A 21,151-nucleotide genomic window follows, 5' to 3' on the forward strand; every position below is an offset into this window, starting at 1 on the left:
AAAACAGTGTCCGAAAAGTAATAAAATGGCATTCATTTCCTTTACCTGATTTATACCACGATCCTGGATGCTGTCAACAATCTTCATGGTGTCATGGCCTCCACGTGATGTCCCAAGAACAGTTCCACCCCTTGAATGTCGTTTACACTCTTTGGAGTCAAGTCAATGGTGTTACAAGCATATAAACCTCTATACCCAATATTAGAGGAAGACAGTGCTCCAATATTACATTTTAATTTTCTTAGCTTTTGTAATGTCACTGATCATTATTTTCCATACGACCCTTAATCGCACATACAAAAAATATTGCAGCACACAAGCGATTTTAAAGTTAAAGAATTAGTTTCGGTAGTATTCAGGATGTTATATTGAGTATAGAGATTGGTGCAAAACAAATTTCCCATTGTTCATATGTTCTCTTCAATAAGAATTCATTGCCAGATGCAAATGCAAATACGGGTGTGATGCACCTTCCTGAATTGGTTGGTGCGACTGGAAAAATATAAAGTCCAAAATGGCACAAATGATACTCCAGGAATAAAGTAATTTTCAGAACTAGAAGGAATCGACTGCACACTGTATATGGACTTTGTGATGCAGTGTAATGACTTGCCTGAATTCCAAGTACCCTACTGACACCATACATGTCATATAAGCCACATACAAAGACATGGTGCATCATGTTTTCTAAATGATTCATCGACCCAGAAGCGTGACGCGGTCCTTCTGAATGACCTGAGCCAGGTTAAGATCAAAAAGCTCACAACGAATAGGCATCTCCATCTCGTAGAATGGATTTTTCAGAACAAAATCCGTGTAGAGCTCGTATATGACTTTCAGTAGAGTCTCGATATTTTGAGCACCAGTTTCGCATACAGCAAAAAACTTTGTCCCTGATGAAACAGAAGCAATCATACAGATCAGCGGCAGGCACGCAAACCAAAAAAGGACAGTGATTTTTTTTGGGAAAAACACCTGCCCCATGAAACAGAGGTGGGTCACTATGTTTACAATTGAACATTTGAACCAATTTAGCAACATTCCTTTCAGTCACCAAATAAAGTATAACTGGATAACTAACTCTAGAGATGTATTGGGGCCTACTTAAAGATCAAACGGCACAATATAGTCAAGAAAGTATGTTCTCTAACATTCCAATTAAATTGTTTTGCATAGAAAAAGATATACTGAGCAGACAACGTATCCCAATGCTTTCATTGTCTTTTTGCTGTATATATCTGCATTAAGAAATATCTCACTTCTGTCAGACATTCACACTTAAGTTCAATAAACATTGCAATCTGGCTCCATAAGCCACACTTATTATTGAAGTATCAAAATAATACTATTGTCTCACACATTAACTCCCTTGTATCAAAGTTTTCGAGAATTTTGAAATGACAGAACTCTAGGATCTTGCTGCTGAAAAATGACTAGAAACTAGAAAACACAATACCCACCAGAATCAAGCACTAAAATTAATTAGTTTGGCCAAACTTGTTTCATCATTATTTATACTTCCCGTGAACTAAAGTCTTGGCATGGCTTGAACACATATATCAATGTAACTCGTCCAAACTTCCATTTATAGGAGTGTGCTATTGTTAGTTTGTTAGTTTAATATATTTTGTCCATCAAGCAAGCTACGAGTGAGAGTGATCATGCTCACAACGCATACAACTGAGAATGCTGCCCACTTCAAGGAACAGGCCCCAAGTACCCAACTGCCAAGCCACAAGTACAAAAACATTATTTCAGCAAATGCAAATCCTGTAAATCACACTCAGACTATGCTTGCAACCGCAAGAAGCCCATGATTATGTGCTTATAATTCATGCGACTATCTCCACAACATTCAGAAAACAGAACTAAAGAGTAACTTAGTGAAAGATTAGAGATATGATGCATACTTATAGAAAAAACGACAAACTGTAATAATTGACTTCCAACCCAATAATACTAAAAACTTTGCAGCTATAAGCATCCAGGTCAGATTTATCACGCAAATTTACAACAGAGGAGGATGATAAAAGACCTGTGAGGGACTGGAAGCAATGGAGATCAAAGTTGTGGGCTTGTAGAAGGTCAATGCCTTCACAGCCAGGTGTAGGGGACAGCTGCTGGGAGATAGCATGCATGGAATGCCAAAGACTTGCCAAGCGTAGACTGTCATTGGTGTCCGTCCTCCCTGCTGAGCCATAGTCCTGGATAAATGAGATGTGCAAGGTGTTCAGACTCCAGCTTTGAAAGAACAAAGAGAAACAGGAGTACAGTAAACAATACCTTGTAGTATATAAGGCCGCCAGATTTGTTAATGATGAAAAGGCTGTAGATTGCTGCTAACGCCATTATCACACAAGAATGCTGAGTAGAAACTAAAGTAATTTTCCTGTATTAGCTGCAGAGAAGCCTAATAAAAATTTGACACATGTAAAAGGGAAAATGGAATTAGTGAAAGGATGACCTTCCTACAAAGTGGTTAGTAAGCTATCTTGAACGAGCAAATGAGAAGATAATATGCAAGACAAATTATGGACCGATTGCCCTCTTTTCAAACTGCACATAACTTTGTTGAATGCTGATACACCATAAACTAATACTCCAAGTTTACAACCATAAATTGAAATTGGGACTTGAAGCCTTCGATTGACAAGGAATTGCCATTCCAACTAATTGAAGTGGAACATGAAGACTTAGAATTGACAAAGGGTCACCATTCTAACTAAAAGCATTCCATTTTCTTACAGGACACGTGCATTTCTAAGAAAATTGCTTATGGCCTAATCCATGCGGTGGCACATTTGAAGGTTGAAAGGCCTGAGGAGACAGACGGGAAAAATCCAGGATGGAAGGAGGGAGGAGAGGCGTCGCCAATCACGCAAAGGCTTCGTGCGCATGCGGCACGAGGGGATCGGGTGAGCCGAAGAGGGGAAGAGATCCACAATCTGAAGAAACCTATGGAATACCAATTGCCCCAACCTGAGAGCAAATTCTGGGCTATCTGCATGGTCTCCCACTGATCTCCCGCAACAACTACGCCTCGCCTACACACACGCACTCATCCACACACACACACACACACACACACACACACACAGAGGGTCGGCGAGAGCGAGCGTCAGCCATGTACCTAGCACCACGGCAAGACGACGGCTCTGAGGCAAGGATTCCAGCAAGTGGTGGTGCGTGCGTGCGGCCTGGCGAGGTCATTGCTCCCGCTCAGACTAACTATTGTCACTGGCATTTGAATTTTATTTCTAAATCCATGCACACACTAAAGGAAACAAATAAATTGACCAAACGAGGCATTCTAGTTAGATTAATGATCGTTGATTTATCTGAAACAATGCTTAGGCGCCATAAAAAAATTTCAGTCCCTCCAAGGGGTACAACAATTGAGACCATATCAGTTACGTCAAAATTTTACATCACTTAAAAAATATTTGTTTTACTAAAAAGTACTATTCCAACAATTTAACCAAGTCCTGGCAACAATTTTGGTATGTTGTAAAGAGTCCAAAATTACTGGAACAGTAATATATTGTGGCTAGAGAAAATACACGATTAATATATTTTCTTTAATCTTGTAACATATTTTCTTTTCTTTTGTTTCCCTGTAAATAACTTTCCTTTATTTAATATTATTACCACAGTAGGAGCCTCTCCTGCTGTTTCTCGTCAAAAAAAAAAAGAGAAAATACACTAATTGCCATAAAAAAAACTAAAGTATAACAACAATACTAAATTGTTGTAATATAATTTACTACTTGCCACAAGACGACCGGACATGGCAATAGAATAATGCACTGGCCACGAATAAAAGTTTGTTGTAATATTTTTGTGGCAACAGCATAATTCTCTTGTAGTGCACATGCAGCGAGATTGATGTAAACTATCAGCATACTAATTCCTGTAGAATAAATGTAGTGCATGGAGTTTAATTCAGACCAACATATTCCAACAAGGAATACTTGAATAGAAGGCTCATGTTAGACCTCATAGCTCTTTCTCATTTGTGCTGCTCTAAAAAGAAAGGAAACGATGTGGTTTATGTTTCTTTCTTGTTAGACCTCATAGCTCTCATTTGTGCTATGATGGAATTACAAAATTATAGGTGAAAAATTGATTAATTGGGTTATTCAAACATCAGTCTTATAGGATCTTTTTTTTTTTTGCCATTGGTCAATGACATTATTAGTTGAGCTATTGATTTGCTACTATAAGTACAGAAAAAGGATGGACAATTTACATATAGGTTTCTCATTCTTCTCAAATAATGCCCAGGCAGTGCTATTGCGTCTCTTATTTCTCTACTATGAGTGAATCAAAGCCCAAAAAAATAATAATTGGAAATAGAGGATGAATTTTGCTTTGAAGATATGTTCTCTATGAACAGAGCTAAAATTCTGTAAACAGTGCTTGTGATGCATGATTCGTTCAATTTTTGTAAATGGGCATTGTACTAATACCACAGTATTGTATGTCTTTGATCATTTTTAGGGTTTATTTGTGGCTTCACCAAAAATGAAGTGTGGTTTCTTCATACATGGACTCAAGGATTTATATCAGTTGGTTTTGTGGTTGCCAAATCAACTCCAGATTTGCATATATTTAGCTCAATGGTCTTTTAGATTGATATGACAAGCTCCAAGGTTTCCAACTAAAAGCTTACTTCCCTGAAGTGAATAGCAAACTCATCGTCCACAGATTCAAACTAATGACACATGTGTTGAGGTGTTCCAGTCAAAGTGGAGGAGTAACTGATCTTAGCATGGGCCAAGGTAATGAATGCTCCCCTGATCGTTTTCAAAGATAGTGACTGTAGTGCTAATATTACACCAAGGTCTAAGGAATTTCTGTTCATTATGTGTTCCATTAGCGGATTTATTGGTCGTCCTAATTGCTCCTTTATTTCACCAACTTGATGGGGGTAATCTGTTCCAATCCTCTCCAGTATTTGATTTGTTATGTTGTTGATGGATTCAATATTGCACTTGAGTGTCCAGTGAATCAAAGGGATTTGGTGAGTATGAGCAGAATTATTATTTCTAAGTAGACATAACTTTGAATTCCAATTTACATGATTGTATCAGTCTCTAGAACTTGCAAGAATCAAACTGGAAAAGGAAAAGACCAGTAGGGGAGGAGGGTTTCTGCACCTCCTATAGGTGGCGGAGGGGATCTGCTTGGCGACGACGAGCCCGGCGACTGAGGCCGACGGTGATCTAGGGGCGCGGAGGCGAGCGCCCAAGCATAGATGCGGAGGGGATCGGCTTGGCGACGACGCCCACGGTGATCTGGGGGCGCGGAGGCGTAGATCTGGGGCGGAGGGGCGGGGACGGCAACGGCGACTCCGGCGCGGTTCGGCGACGAGCAGCGGGATGGCGACGGCGACGGCGGCGTGATGAGGGTGTCGGTGGAGGCGATGCGTGGTGGGGTGCGGCGGTTGCGGGAGAGAGGCGCGGATGCGGAGGGAGGTGTGGCGAGCGATTGCGGCAGAGAGGGAGAGGATGCAGAGGGAGATGTGGGAGGATCTGGGACGTCGGATCTAACCCATCAGTGTCTGCATAAGTGCCTAGAATTAAAAAAAAAAATTGGCATTTTTATTTGCATCTTGGTGAGTCTATTCGCAAGCTGCCATAGTATTCAAGCAACAGCTTGTGGGGCTCAACATACTAAGGAATTCCCTAACAGATAAACCAGAATACAGCATTAACATGTGAATTTTATGCACAATAAAATTAAAATTTGAATGTAATTTGGTTGCATACAATGTAAAAAAAATGGATTGCACTCTACATTTCTATATAAATTATAACTGTTTGGTGTTGGTCTGGTAGTATTCTCAATTGATTGATTCTGATTAGCTGGAGACTGTAATATATTGAGTGTAAATTTTATAGTAATTTATATAGTCTTGGCAATGACTCTTTCCTTTCAACTTTGGTGCATATATTGATTGGCTACAACCTTATACTTGCCAACATTTGAGATAGGTAGGCTACAATAATTTTTATTATATATTTAAGTTGATTGGGTTCGAGTGTTCCATCAAGATCGCGTTCCTTCATGATGTCTATATTATGGTCTAATTACAATCTTTCTATTTCCAAAACCAAATTACAACACATGACACACATGATCCAGTTTGCTGACCATGCTAGTGTCTATTTTTGGCTCTGATCTTCTCTTGCTCTCGTTGATTAGAGTTAGGCGTGCCACTGCCTCGCCCCCCTCTATCCTTGCCGCCATCACCACACTTGGCTGTCAGCCAACCACTCTCATTTTCTTAACTTCTTGATCGCATGACAAGGCAAGGTCACATTAGACGAATCAAATGCACAATAACAGCATGGAGCGAGTAAAAACATAGGGATAATAGAAGTTATGCCATGTTATTCATTTCAATAGTACGTGAGTTTTTTTTTCCTAAATGATCTAAAGCTTATGTTACAATTTCTTGTTACTATTTTACAAGTTAAGATCCACAATAACAATATTTTTCTTAAAGGGCTCGAATCACAAAGATTAACATGAATTATCTAACGTTTATTGTAATTATAGTTTCCTGTTGCAATGCACGGGCCCTTTTGCTAGTATAAGAAATAGAGATAGAGTCTAGTTACAGATTAAAAAACCGAATTTTAACAAGTTATGTAACTAATCAAAGACTATAGATCTTAAAGGCTCATTCTACACATATGCTTTGAAGTTTTGAAACCATTGATCCATCGATGGGTTGATATTCTGGTAAATCCATTCCTCTGCTTCCAAATGTGCCAACATGCAATGCACATAATCTTTAGGTAACCTTTTCTTTTCAAGCCGATTCTTACTAGAACTATCATTTGAAATAAATTTAAATTAATATTCCATCTGAATCCAGTTCTTGTCCCTTCAACTAAAAGGACACATGAAAAAAGATGTATCAAGGTCTCCCTTATACTAGTTGAGCGCAGAACATAAGAGAGGTTAGCATCTTTTGAAGCACAATTCTTTTTGTCAAGCATATCTTTGGTGTTCAATCTATCATAAAAGAGTAGCCATATGAAAACTTTGATTTTCATGACACACTTGGTTAGTTTGTTTTCCATAACAATTTAAATGGTCTTGGGGAGAACCAACAAAATTAGCCTTACAGAACTTTTGAGCCGTGTATCTTTATGCTCCCCAAATGTAGCTCCTAGAATCCCCAATTCCCCATTAGCATATGCAGAACTAGCTAACTAGATTTTCATTTGTAACAACTAAAATTACTTGAAAGAATCTTCTAGAGGTTTTGCGCACATAATATTTACTGATTCATTTCTGTTGAATGCATGATTGCATAAATGAGGGTATTTTTTTGGCTTGACTTCTGAGTCATCCATTCCATAAATCATCCAAGAATAACACTGTATTTCTAGAGACAACAGTACAATGTGTAATTGCTCTATAAAAGCCAGCAAGGTTAATAATATCCCTCCACCGGAACGAACCCTTCTTAAACAATAAATGAGGTACCATAGAACCATAATGAGAACTCCATATCAATCTTGGCCAAGGTAAATTAGCAGCCATGTAAAACTTGCTTAGGTGTTTTAGCAGTAGAGCTACGATATGTACCTATAAATCCTATATAACTATCCCCCATTAGCTGTGATTTGGTGCAGCCATATTTTGATTAATTAAATGTGAGCATTGGATACTTAGGCCGAGTTTAGATCCAAAGTTTTTCTTCAAATTTTCGACTTTTCCATCACATCAAAACTTTTCTACACACACAAACTTCCAACTTTTCTATCACATCGTTCCAATTTCAACCAAACCTTTAATTTTGGCGTGAACTAAACACACCCTTATGTGATTGCTAGCAAAACTTTACTTCTCCACATAGGATACTCTCAATTAAAACAATGTCATTAATCATTGCTCCAATCCCCTAAATGTTCTCTCTATTTAATCTGGGAACCAATATTGATTCAAGTTGTAAAATATGGTGATTTCATCCAATTTTGTCGTCTCAATCAATCACCGTACATCCATTCCATCCTCTTATCTAGTACACACCAAGCAAGAAATTATTCGCATCCCATCATGTAAGTACGTAAAACCATGAGGTATTGTATACCTTAAGTTGTATAAACTCCATTGCCAAGTGCGTATTACGTATATATGGTCCACAAACTACCGTATAAAATGTGTACAGATTAGATTGCCCTCCAGGCTCCTGCGGTCTCAGTTGGCAAGAGAGTTGCGTACCTAAGCACCAAAGTGCACTCAGATGTGCACACATCAATGACGAAAATAATTTTAAAGCGAATCGTAGTTTGAGTCATTTTTTATTACCAATTTTTTATTAATCTTGTTACTTTGAATTAAGTAATTTTGCTTTTTACATTTTGAACCACCCAACCCTATATTCTCAAGCACACATCGGCACACCCACGTCAACTATCTTACCCCAGCCACACTAAATAGTTAGGGTGGTCCAAAATAAAAAAGAAAACACAATTACTTGTACTTTAAAGTGTAAAGATTGAGAAAAGATAGTCCAAAGAAAACTTTGATTATAAAAAGTGACCGTTTTAAGACGTGCAACACAGTGATGTGTAGTACCACATAAGAAACAGCTAAAAATTTGATGTACATAGGGAGATAAAGGAAAGCATCATATTAGTAATGTGCACTATCGTGTACGGTTTGGAGCTGCGCGTTCATCGAACCAAGTTATGTGGTGCTACATGGCACGTGTCGCACAAATCAAAAAAATATATATATTCAGCACCTTTTGTGTTTGGTAGTACAGCACTAAGGGCCTGCTCACTTTGATGCCATTTTTAACCTTATCAAATTTTAGTAAACTTGTAAAAAAAGTGACCATATAAGAAATCCTACCAAATGCCTTGCCAAAATTTGGTAAGATTTTTTTTAGCATCAAAGTGAACATGCCCTAAAAGAAACTATATTCTTTCAGATTACGCACAAATGCTCTACTGCTTGTCGACGAAATTTTGACTCGCAATTGCAACATCTCAATCAACCAAGCAATTGCAACATCTCAATCAACCAACGGCCAAAGCGACATCAGAACTCTGAAGACGCCAGCAGTAAAACTGAAACTCATACGAACACCGCACCAGGCTGCAACGCAACGCACCACCATGCAAGTTAACATCTCTTTCTTTGGATTTCTATCGGTATGTATCCGGGGTAAACGAACTACAATGCCACATCACATGACATGGCATCCCAAGGTAAAATGTGCGCAACCACAGGGCCGGAAAAAATTGCAACGCCCACAAAAGCCAGAAATCCTTTTGGGAGGATTCTGCATCGGGGGAGCACCACCAATGCACCAATGGTAACTCGACGCTACTTAAATAAGTATAGCTCTAGCAGCAGCTGCACTGCCATGAGCAGCTTCTCTATCTTGTCGAAAGCTTAGCTTTGCTTACTTGGACCTATCTTCCTTGTCTACGGTAATTCCTGTGGTGAGTATTACTGGGGCCATCTCTGGAAGATGGATGATACCTGCTCTTGCGTTCCTTGTACTCCGCAGCTTCATAGGCAGAAGCAGAGTGGTCATCAGGCTCAGAACTGCAGCAAAAGATCAGAGTGCGGTTTTTTTAACCAGTTCGAAGAGTAGGTGAAAGGATAGGAACACATGAAGCGTCAGAATATATATACCTTCGCTCATGAAAAGGTTTGGCCAACTGGTGACGAAGAGGCACCACTTGGGAGCTTGCGGGGGCTGCATCTTGTTCCTGACAAAAAAGAAGATTCTACAATCAGAATCAAGTATTACAAAGAAACTTCATGCCAAACACTAGTGCTGTAGTTTTGTGCTTACAACATAGCATTCGCCACAATTACACATCCCGGGGGAACTTGATGCCATCAACTTACGGCCCTGGGAAACATAGGATCAAATAGTTAGCATCACTCTGAAGCAACTGAATTTATAGGAGGAAGTGTAAAAACACAACCTGACTGAACGATTCCTCACAGTGGGATGCTACTTGGGAAGATGAAGGTGTTGGCTCATGGTCCTAAGAAAGTAAACCAGCTCCAATGAACATCAAGCAATGGATAATAAAACCAGATAGTGTTTATATAGTGTGCTTACTGTCTTATAGAAGGCACTGGAACTATGATCACTTGGATTACAATCTGGGCAAGAATCTCTGTGTGACCTCTCCAGGTAGGAGTGTCCATATTTACTCCTGTATGCATCTCGCTGGATGGATTCTTCATGCCTTGAGTGCCTATGTCTTGGGTATTCATTAGTATATCGACTATCAAGATATGCTTCCCTGGGCCTTGCCCTCTCATACCTGTGGATGTGGCCTACAACCAAGTGTTGCAAATAAACATTCATTAGCCTTGGAGAGAAAGAAAAAAGAAAGAAGTTTATTTAGAGAAGATAAAAGGAAACCAACCAGATACTGCAGAATCTCTTCTATAATGAGATCTGTGTTCTCGTGATGAAACGGGCCTTTCTTCAACATCAATTGCCATACGATGCATGTGGCGGTGGTATTTGTCATGAACATGATTGCTTGAGTAATCACGTCTTGCATGACCTGAAAACCCAAATCCCCTATCACCATAACATTCTCTATTATGGTAACGTTCTCTATCATCATAGCGTTCCCTATCACCATAGTGTTCTCTATCACCATAACTTTTTCCAATAAATCCCCTCCTGATGCCCAACATGGGAGTAATCCCTTGCCATGAATGTTTTTTCAAAGTAGGTCTGGGCCTTTGTAAAGAAGCCTTGATTCGAACCTGAAAATATTGACCTACTAAGTAACAGTAGCTGGAGCAAATAAACCAGAAGAAAAGCACATCTAAAAACACCTCAAGTGATTACCTTTCCGCTACCTTCAACAATACCACCTTTACTAACTGTACTAATGCAATCTAAAGCTGATTGTCTTGAAGTAAAGCCAATGAAACCAAAATCTTTTCGTTTTGCTTTAAACATGTTCCTAGCAAGGTGTATACTATCGATTTCACCAAACTTTCCAAACACTTCTCTCACTTTGTCTTCATCCCAGTGAGGTGGTAAGCCATCCAAGAAAACAGATTTTACCTGCAATGCATAATCAAAGTTATAGCAGCTAAGTCAATGCCAAGATATTCCAATACATGTAACAGATTCATATAGTACAGAATATAGATGCCTTGTTTGTGTGACTACCTTTTCCATAATCTTATCATCCTGTGAAAGAGTTTTTGAAAAGGACACTTGGGCTCGAACATCCGTACCAAGATAAATATCTCTGTTCTGTAGTTTAAAAAAAGCATCCACACCATCAACATTTGTGCGGAAATCAAGAAACGCATAGCCTCTGTTTTTTCCTTTTCTTTCCGGATCCTCGACTAAATTAATATCCTCAAGGTTTTCCAACTTGTAAGTTTTCAGTTCCTCCGCTAACTGCACAGAAGAGAACCCTTGTAGAAAATAACAATATGCTTGTGACAAAAATTACAATCAATTAATTAAATAAGGATGAAAGCATACATCATCTTTTGTCCAATCAAAGCATATATTCCGCAGATGAAGGGTCTCGTTTGCATCATTCTTGCATATCATACAAGCTTCTCCCTTGACCTGGAAAAACATTATTACTGATCAATAAAGATATCATTATCGTCTAATAGAAGGGAAACTAAAACTAATGTTGAGTTCAACAGACTTGGATCTAATGATCTAACAGTTCATTGTGGGAGCAAACTTCACAATGAATTGGCAAATATTGCGGAGTATAATAAGCTTGGCACATGCAAACATTGTATAATCAGGACTTATTCAAGTAACTAGCTGGTTCAAACATTTCAGGGGTTCTGAAGGCTGCTCCATTTCAGCATCCAACAGATAAAGACATAAACTACTAACCTACACAGGCGTAAATAATTATCCATAGCTAATTGAATAGATAAAATTTGCATTGTGGCTCTAATTGTGACTCTTAACTAACAGTAACAACTTCAACAGAATAAATAGTTCATAAGTGCAGTTGTCCTCTAGTTTAGATACTTATTCGCATCACCATTTCAATAGAATAACTAGTATAGTGACCAGTGCTTAAACATAAAACCATAACATAAATGCAAGTATGCTAACTTGGACTTGTGCACACATTGGCAAAACACATTTTAGTAAATGGATGTTTGTGTGTGCACATATGGATCAATTGCAGATTTTTATCAAGTATGCAAGTTTATACATTTTACATTCAATTTAAATTAATGCTACAACAAGATAACTGAGATTCAATCAGTTTGAACTTATCCGGAAACATCGAAAAGTATTCATGTAAGTAGCATCTTTAATAACCATTGTCCTAGTGTTTGTCCTGAGCGTGAGGCAGTGTGGTATAAATTACTCCCTCCATCCCAAACAAAGGCAATCTAGTACTAGGATGTGTCATGTCGTAGTACGAGGTTGAGTTTTTTTGGGACGGAAGGAATAGTTAACAGCATTTAAAATATTTATAAATAGCACAACAAATTATCAGGAATTTCCCATTTTCATTGGGTAAATCTAACTGAGTGCCTCTTTTTCCATTGACACCATGAATGAAATCATTGGCTATTACCATATTGGCTTAACAACCAAAAATATTTGCTCATTGCATTTAGAAAAATGAGCGCCAAAATATTTGCTAATTTAGTTTCAGCTTCTTTTAGATTGCCATGTCTTGGTCATTATTACCAGATATATGAAACACGAAACGCATTTAAGAAGGCATTCCAGCAGGAGTCGTCATTAAAACTATCCGAAGCATCAAGTACTGACAAATATGCCATTACAAGCTTAATGTAATATGACCATTAAAATTATGTTTGGATAAGGCGCTTGGCGGGAAAGCAGGGTGGTGCATAGGACCTTAGTGGGAATGTGACACCTAGCACCACAGCAGGTCACATCACAATTTGGAACAGTATTTTTCAAAACTAAGACTTTTAAATATCTCTACGACTTTAGTTCAATAGGTGAACCAGGCAGATGCTATGAAATCAACTAAAAGGTACCATTTTCAACCTGGCTAATCTGTTTTTCCCCAATTTTGTGGTCTGATTGGTCACTTAGGCCTTGAAAAACAAGGGCATATACCATACATCTACTTCCTCAACACTAATCAAAAGCCCTGATACCACATCCACTAATTTAAATCTTGCAAGCCAACAACAAAATGAAATCACAAGGATAAATAATACCTCAATTTAGTAAACAAAAAGCATTCCAGACCACTAATTTTATCAGCTCTACTTCAAGCATGACTAAAGCAACATCTTTTCCCAAACTACTTACTTAATCTCATTATCTAATTCCACATCCACTAATTCAAATTTCAAGCCAACAACAAAACGAGATTGCAAGGGTATAGATTACCTCAAATTAGTGAACAAGAAGCATCTCAGACCACTAACTTTATCAGCTCTACTTCAAGCATGACTAAAGCTAACACTTTTTCCCAAACTACTTATTCTCAACATATCAAATTCGCATTAGATACAACTCTATCCAAATCGAACGAGTCGGAGATACGAATCTAGTGCAGGGGGGATGGACACAATACCATGGCCGTGCGGACGTCGTCGGCAGCCCACCGCGCCTGCCAGGCGGCGGCGAATCGCACGAAGGCGAAGCCCTTGTTGGAGCGCGGGTCCGCCGGATCCCGCACGAGCCGCACCTCCTCCACATCGCCGGCGTCCGCGAGCGCCCGCGCCACGTCCTCCTCCGCCGCGTCCCGGGGAAGCCCTCCCACCAAAACCTCGCAGTCCTTCCTCTTCCTCCTCACCTCCCCGTCCACCTCCTCCGCCTCACCCCCCACCGCCGCCTCCTCCTCCACCACCTCCTCCTCCATGATCACCTCATGGGGCTCCTCCTCCTCCTCCTCCTCGAGCACCACCACCTCCTTCTTCCCCTCCTCAACAACCTCCTCGGGCTCCTCCTCCGCCTCCGCCTCTTCCCCCTTCTCCCAATCCCAATCCTCGTGGGCGACGTTGAGGTCGAAGAGCGGCCGCCGCCCCGCCATCTCCCCACCGGTCGCCGCCGCCGGCGGCGACGAGCCTAGGGTTTCGCGTTTGCGTGCAGTCGGGGTCCTATCCTCTTCTCTCCGTCGCGAAGAGAGGCAGCCGAGGGGGGAGGGGGCGGGGGCAGCCGCCGGCCGCGGCCGATTGCTTCCTCTGTGTTTGACGCGGCGGGCAGCGGCGGCGGAGGAGAGAGCACGCGGCGGTCGGCGGCGGCGGAGGAGAGAGGCGCCTATATATATAGGGACTCGTGCCTCACTCGCTCAGGTGGGCGGTGGTGCGGCTGCGGGCAGGGTTTGGGCTGCCTAGTGGCGCGTGTGGGACCCATGCGTCAGTGGCACTGTGGAGTGGTGGGGACGGCGGGTAGGTGCCGGGTGGGGTAACAAAACGTCCGTGGGGCCGAGGCGTGACGCGTCTTTCGGGAAGCGGGTGGGCCGCTCGCTTGACGGGTGGGACCCGTGGGTCAGTGAGGGTGAGGGATCTGGCCCCCCACCGGTGCGGGGTGCAGGGACGCGTTCACACTGGCCACGAATGCCACGTGGAACACTGGCCCCGTCACCGTAATGGGTGACATGGATGCCTACGTGGATATAGAGAGAGGTTGGGAGACTGGAGAGGGAGGATGGAGAATTTTTCTATGCTCGTAGAATTAGGACAAAATAGGTATATTTCACGCTCTTTTGCTGGAGACTAAGAGCAAGTTCAATAGTACAGCCAACTACTAGCTTCAACTCATCTATAGCCAATCTAATAGCTCATTCATACAATAGTTACATATTACACTATTAATACCTATCCCCACCTATCATAGACACACTGCGTCTTGAAGTCCGTGCTACAGCTGGCTACAAATTTGTAGCCCGTTGCTCTTCTCTCTCCTGATTTATCTCCTTAAAATATGTTTGCAGCTGGCTTATAGCCTGCTATTGTACCTGCTCTAATGGCGAAAACGCTTTAACTCCATCCGGCGTATGAGGAAATATTGAATGTATCTGTCTCACTTTCATCTAATCATTATCTACATCTCCTTTTCTTTACAATGGTCAATCTTATTCCCACTCCCCCCACTCCCGGTCATTCATTTTTCCCCTTCTCTCCCCATAGCAACTGGAGCAGCTAGGGAGCCGAGTTGCTGAGACCATCGCTAATGCTCGATGGCGAGCATGAGGTGACTCATCTTGCTCTGCACCGCATTGCCAGGATGTAGTAGGCCGGCGTTCCGACCACGCTAAGCTCAGGGCGCTAGATCAAGGGAGGGGAACCAGCAATGAGGGGACTAGCTCAGCCTCATCTTTGTCAACAACGGCAGTAGGAAGGACAGTGTACGTGCCATGGATCATCTAGAGAATGCAATAGTGTCTTCATGGATGGAGTATAAGTAAGCGGAGTTGCCAAGAAGGGTGACTTTGTCACGCCCAGAAATTTAGCCCAAATTTCCAGACTATTTTGTGTATTAAATCCCTGCCCAGGACCAGCCAGGGTACACAAAATGATAAGTAATATACAGTTCCAAACGTAAATAAAAGCGTAAATACTTACAGAAGAGGCACTTAGTCCTCACACCGAAACGAAAGCAGCAGCAGCGGAAAAAGCGATCCTAGCGGGGCTTTAGCTCCACTCCACAGGCAAAACTCAACTGGGGTCTGATCTTTGATCCTCTAACTCCGTCTTCAGCTCAGAAGCACTACACTTCTGAAAAGGGGGAATAATAGCAAGACTGAGTATAACCACCGTACTCAGCAAGCCACACCAACGATGCAGACGTGCAAGGGGAACACAAGGACGGTTTGTGGCTATTTGCATAAAGGCGGTTGTAAAACATTTTATTGAGCAAAGCAGTAAAATTGTTGAGTAATTAAAGTAACATTAAATCTCCACTGATCAACGCTATACCACGTTGAACAGGCCCAACCAACCCACCTGAACTACAGTGCATTGAGTCGATTTATTAAGGTGGGACTAATCACAGTGAATCTGGTCGACCGCCCATAACCGCGGGCACGACTATTCGAATAGTTTTACTCTGATCAGAGGTGTACAACTGTACCCACAAGACACAGCCCCACGACACGTTTCCGTGCGCCGACATGCCACCACGACATACCGGAAAGAGGCCGTGATAGGACCCTTCGCATAACCCCCTCTAACCGATCACACCACACCTTAGGGTTCGCCCCCGTCCCCAGCAAGCAACGAGCAGCCCCCCTTTCGTGCCGCGGTGAATCCGGAAGCCGATCAACCGGACACCCCGGCCGACCCAACTCCATCACGCCCACCCTCGCCTGGGTACGTCGGCTAGAGGAAAGCTACACTACAAACCCAGCCGTTGCCCACGCTGGCTTGTGGTAAGTACGATAAGTTCTTCTAGGGCATCCCGCGAACCGGTCCTTAATTGCCATGGGTGCGACTAGCAAAACCATGCACCCACAGCCCACCATTCAGTCGCATTTTAGTTGGATAATTACGACCATGAAGCATGGCCAGATGTCTCGAGCACGCAGCTCATTCTGATACTAAAAAGGTCTAATACTGTAATTATCCTATCAACTGAGCTAGTGGTAATTAAGCATGGCTAAGCATAAAGTTCTAGCTAGGTCACATAAGTAACATGAGCTAGTTGATTTATTACCCAGGTTGACAAATGACAGATATCAAGTAAACATAGCACAAGCAAGCAGATAGGTAATACCCAGATCCCATGTAATTAGCAAGACATGCATGTTTATTTGCAAACGGTAAAACATTTATAAATTGGGATCAACATGCTCAAGGGGAATGTGTGACTTGCCTTGCTTCTTCACTTTGATCTTCCGAACTCTTTTCCTCACGACCGCGGACTTCCGAAACGATGGATTCTACACGCTGGCACGCAAAACGAGGAAAAACCCTAATAAAAACCAAGGAAACAGTACATAAAAACTAAACAAACATGTAGAGATCAATTTTAGATGAATTTTGCAAGTTGAATGGCTCAATTCGGAGTTCGAATGAATTAGATATGAATTTTAGAAGTTTTGAGCCATTCTAGAATTATGAACGAATTATTGCGCAATTATTAATTATTTTCTCAAAGGAAAAGGAACGCGCTGACGTCATCAAGGGGGAGGAGCGGCGCCGGCAAGCGGGCCCCACCGGTCAGCGACACAAGGGCGCCGGTCCACCGTGGACCGAGTCCACGGCGGCGACCGGCCACGCGGGCACGCCCTTGATGGCCCAGATCAGCCAAGGCCGATCGGATGGCTGGGGACGGCCGGGCGGCGCGGTTTGGCCAGCGCGCACACAAGGCCGGCGGCGGCGGCGACCGGGACCAAAGCGGCAGCGGCACACGGGCCGGGCGGCCACCGGCAGCAGCGGCGCGACGCGTGCAAGCATGGGAGGCGGCCGGCGAAGGGGAGAAAGAGGGAAGGGGAGGGGAGGCGGTTCTCACCGTGCTCGCACAACGGCGAGAAGGCGACGGGAAGGCGGCCGGCGGCGAGGAACGGCGACGGCGGGCTCCTCGGGAAGACGGCGCGGCGGTGCTCCGGCGACGGGTGGCACTAACAGAGGGGCGGCCAAGGAGCGCCGTGACCTGAGGAAGGTGATGGGTGGGTTAGGTGAGCGTGGGGTGGCCGGGAATAGCGAGGAGAGGCGTCCGGAGGCGACAAGGGGCGGCGGAGCTCACCTCGCGCGGGGAGAACGGAGTCTCGGCAGCAGATGGCGAGGACAGAGTGGCGGCCAGGCATCCCCACGGCCCTGCGAAGCTGGAGGTGGAGATGAGCCGGCCCGATGCGGCGTCCATTGTCGGTGGCGAGCGGCTGGGAGTGACAAAGGCGAAGATGGCTCGGGTTGGAGGTGGCGGCGGGGTTTCGGCGGTGGTTTGGGGAGGAGAGGTGGAGGCCGAGGTGCTGCGCGCGACGGCGAAGCTATTGGTGGCGGCTGCGCAGTGCGGCGACGGCGGGAGCGGCAGTGGCACGCGGCTAGAGATCATCGGCGAGCGGCGGCGCGTGGGCTTGGCGTGGGGAGAGCGAGGGAGGCGACGGGAAGCTTGGGGGAGGATGGAAAATGAGAGAGAGAGCCCCGGGGTTCTTTTTATTAGGCTCGGGGAGAGAGAATCGTAGCCGAGTGGAGCGGCAACGGCCGGCGAAGTGGGGCGCCGACGTGGGGTGGTGGAGGGGTTAACCGGCGCCGATTTTCGCGGGGAGAGTGGGGGAAAAGGTGGAGGGGGTGGTGAGGAACCGATTTTACTCGGTTTGGGAGCAGGGGTGCGAGTGGGGAGGCGCCGGATTCGACTGGACGTGGGCGGCAACCGTCGGCCATGGCGGCTTCGGCCTGGGAGGCTGGGAGGCCGGAGGTAGGAGGAGGTCCTGACAAATGGGTCCCACGGTCCCACTTGTCGGCCTGAGAGAGAGGGCGTCGAGGGGTTATGTGAACTTTGGAGGGTGAGGGGAGCAAGTGGGCCGAGCGGCCCAAATAGGAGAGGGGAGGGAGGCGGCTTGTCCGGAGGGGAAGGGAGGAAGGAGAGGATTGGGCCGAAAACGGCCCAAAGAGGAAGGGGAGATTTTATTTGTTTTTCTTTTTAATTAATTGATTAAATGATTTTTGTGCTATTAAAATTATTTATTGAGCTTCGAAAATTCGCGGAAAATTTCAGAGAGTTCATTAGGGCACCGAGAATATTACAAAATATTTCCGGCCAATGATTTTTAAAGGAAAATTTTAATTCTCCCAATAATTCACTTGATTAAATTGCTTTAACTTTTATTAAATTTCTAGAAAATGCATTATTTAATGGTTTTTAATCCCGAACGAAAATCGGGGCGTTACAACATCTGGTGCCAACACGGTGGCCTGCCACTAGAAAGGAGGAAGACCACAAATTTGCGGTGTTTTTTTTTTGTGTGTTTCATTATCTTTTTTTCCAAAGTATTTGGATATTTCAGTAGCTCAAAATCAATGTTTCATGTGTTATAACAAAATGCTTCAAGAATTATTCGATTGTGTTTCACTGTTTAAAATTGTTTAAACATTTTTTCTATATATTGAACCATGTTTGTTCAAGGGCTGAGACATTTTTGTGCCATGCAATGAAACATTATTCTCCATATTTTGTTGAAACATTTTCCATCAAACGATGAAATATATGCGACACTTTGTAACAATGTTGTGCAACACCATCCAATGTTTTGCAAAACGTTTGACGTCCGATCCATAGTCATCCCCGACTAATGTACTTCAAAATTTTATTATTGTTAATGTTGTGGCAAATTATTTTGAAGGAGTTATGAAGTTATAGTTGAAATATTAGTAGAAGAAGAATAATAGGTACTCTGATTGTTCACTTTGGACCAGAGAGCATTTATTATGTGCATTAGAAAGTTTTTATATGAAAATGTTTCGAATTATGAATCTAATGTTGTAAGTTCTAACATGGTATGTTAACTAATTATTGGTATATTAAAGATTGATTTTCTAAAAATCAAAATATGCTACATATCTTAGGAAGTACTTTTTAAAGTAAATTCCACAAAACTATAGATATTTTGATTAAACTATCACAAACTATATATATATTTAAAGTGTTGTATCGTAAAATTACAGATTCAATACCAAATTTTACCGTAAAACTACAAAGTTAAGGCTAAGCATTACAAAACTACATATTTAATATTAAAATTAGCATAGAACTACATATTTAATATTGAATTATCACAAAATTATAAATTTTAGAGTTCAAATCTCTAGCACTACAGTTATGTTAGAGCTATAAATGATGCAGTTTTATGATTAAACTAGAACAAATACTTGTGCATTGCAACAGGTAAAGACGTTCTTTCAGTGGTATAACAGCTATTAGGAGATGAGAAATAAACTAAAACATTGGGATCACTATTACACTATAATTGAAAAAGTAAATTAAAATCCTTCCTTGGTTTTGTGCCGAAGCAATAAATTAAAACATGGAATCACAATCACTATTACACTATTAGAAGCCTTATGTATTTTTTATTAGATATATATTGGTATTAAATCTATAGTTTTGGGATAAATTTGTTACTTTGTAGTTTTGTGATAGGCTATCTTAAATATATAGTTTATGATAAATATATTGCTAAATCAATTCCTTAAATATGTATGTAGTTTTGTGAGATTTACTTTATTTTTTTAACTGGAATTTACTTGAACATACAAAATGACGCACGCATGATTTGCTCGGTTTAACCTATATATATTGTTGCAATGTTACTGATTACACACATGCTTCCTGTTGCTTTCAATTTCGACTAATTAAACCGTTTAGGCTAGCGTGATGGACGGATTCTCCATGGCAAATTTTACTGTAGATATATGACTCCGTGCGATCACCCAAAAAAGATGGTAGGTAGACGCGTGGTTTCTGTTCGCGGTGCTGGGGCTTCACGCTACGTGGACAGCTACTACTTCTTCCGTCCTCGAGGGATTTGAAGAGTAGTCCCAACGAGCAGCGGCAGATTGAGGGCAGTGGGTTTGAGGGAGGTAGGCAGACGCAAACCCCTACCACCGGTGCATTTAATTTGGCTGTCGCTGCTTCGTGGGTCCTAAAGCTTGTCAGCCGTGTAGGTTATGGTGTACTGATATGAAAATTCACACTAACTAATTAAACACACTTGTTCATGCATGTCTCTGAACCTTTCTTACCTCGTGCAATGATGCATGCAGATTGGATGAGATGATTCATAAGCTATTTCTATCTCAGATCCTCTGTTAAGGAAATATATATATATATATATATATATACCCATTCCTGCAACACTCAAACATGGACTAGTAAGTAGTAGCAACTAATCTGAAGCTCCGATATGATGCAATCATATGGAGTACTCCGTAACACACAGCAGCACTACCCTGTGAGAATTGGCAGCTGGTACGCCGGCGCCGCGGCAAGACTCCGAGCACGCGCCTGGAACGCCGAGAGGCCAACCAGTTAGTTCTCTGGCGACCCTCCCTCCCTCCCTCCCTCCGTCGCCTACAATTGCGAGCGAGGTTCCTGCCTGGCTCATGCAGAATCGAGCTACGTACGGGGTGCTCAGTGCTCACCTTGATAGAACGAGTAGTTCGTCTCCACGTACGAGCCCTTGAGGCTGTCCCACCACGCGCGCGAGGAACC

At 42.6% G+C, this 21,151-nt stretch overlaps 2 protein-coding genes and 1 long non-coding RNA gene across 7 annotated transcripts; all 3 read right to left on the minus strand.

Annotated features, from left to right (window-relative positions):
* Window positions 1-454: 454 nt before the first annotated feature.
* LOC127779817 (uncharacterized) lies at window positions 455-5,521 on the minus strand. 5 transcript variants are annotated; one of them, XM_052306723.1, is made up of 4 exons: window positions 5,160-5,521; window positions 2,284-2,364; window positions 2,036-2,204; window positions 455-893 (listed from the first exon to the last, which is right to left on the minus strand). In XM_052306723.1, the coding sequence occupies exons 2-4, from the start codon at window positions 2,347-2,349 to the stop codon at window positions 697-699; spliced, it is 432 nt and encodes a 143-aa protein (XP_052162683.1). In that variant the 5' UTR covers window positions 2,350-2,364; window positions 5,160-5,521; the 3' UTR covers window positions 455-696. The 5 variants fall into 5 exon arrangements, with proteins under 5 accessions (XP_052162683.1, XP_052162681.1, XP_052162682.1 ...); XM_052306721.1 differs by having other exon boundaries at window positions 2,284-2,375; window positions 5,160-5,520; XM_052306722.1 differs by having other exon boundaries at window positions 2,284-2,389; window positions 5,160-5,520.
* A 3,623-nt stretch (window positions 5,522-9,144) lies between these two features.
* Window positions 9,145-14,244, minus strand: LOC127780727 (uncharacterized). The gene is made up of 10 exons (XM_052307683.1): window positions 13,575-14,244; window positions 11,513-11,602; window positions 11,189-11,425; window positions 10,859-11,080; window positions 10,422-10,773; window positions 10,109-10,329; window positions 9,969-10,031; window positions 9,833-9,892; window positions 9,670-9,746; window positions 9,145-9,579 (listed from the first exon to the last, which is right to left on the minus strand). The coding sequence occupies exons 1-10, from the start codon at window positions 14,031-14,033 to the stop codon at window positions 9,444-9,446; spliced, it is 1,917 nt and encodes a 638-aa protein (XP_052163643.1). The 5' UTR covers window positions 14,034-14,244; the 3' UTR covers window positions 9,145-9,443.
* Window positions 14,245-16,773: 2,529 nt separating this feature from the next.
* LOC127778309 (uncharacterized) lies at window positions 16,774-18,195 on the minus strand. The gene is made up of 3 exons (XR_008018482.1): window positions 17,690-18,195; window positions 17,456-17,596; window positions 16,774-16,890 (listed from the first exon to the last, which is right to left on the minus strand). It is a non-coding gene; the product is annotated as an uncharacterized LOC127778309 (long non-coding RNA).
* Between the last annotated feature and the right edge of the window lie 2,956 nt (window positions 18,196-21,151).

This window comes from Oryza glaberrima, chromosome 7, assembly GCF_000147395.1.
Source record: "Oryza glaberrima chromosome 7, OglaRS2, whole genome shotgun sequence".
NCBI classification, from domain to species: domain Eukaryota; kingdom Viridiplantae; phylum Streptophyta; class Magnoliopsida; order Poales; family Poaceae; genus Oryza; species Oryza glaberrima.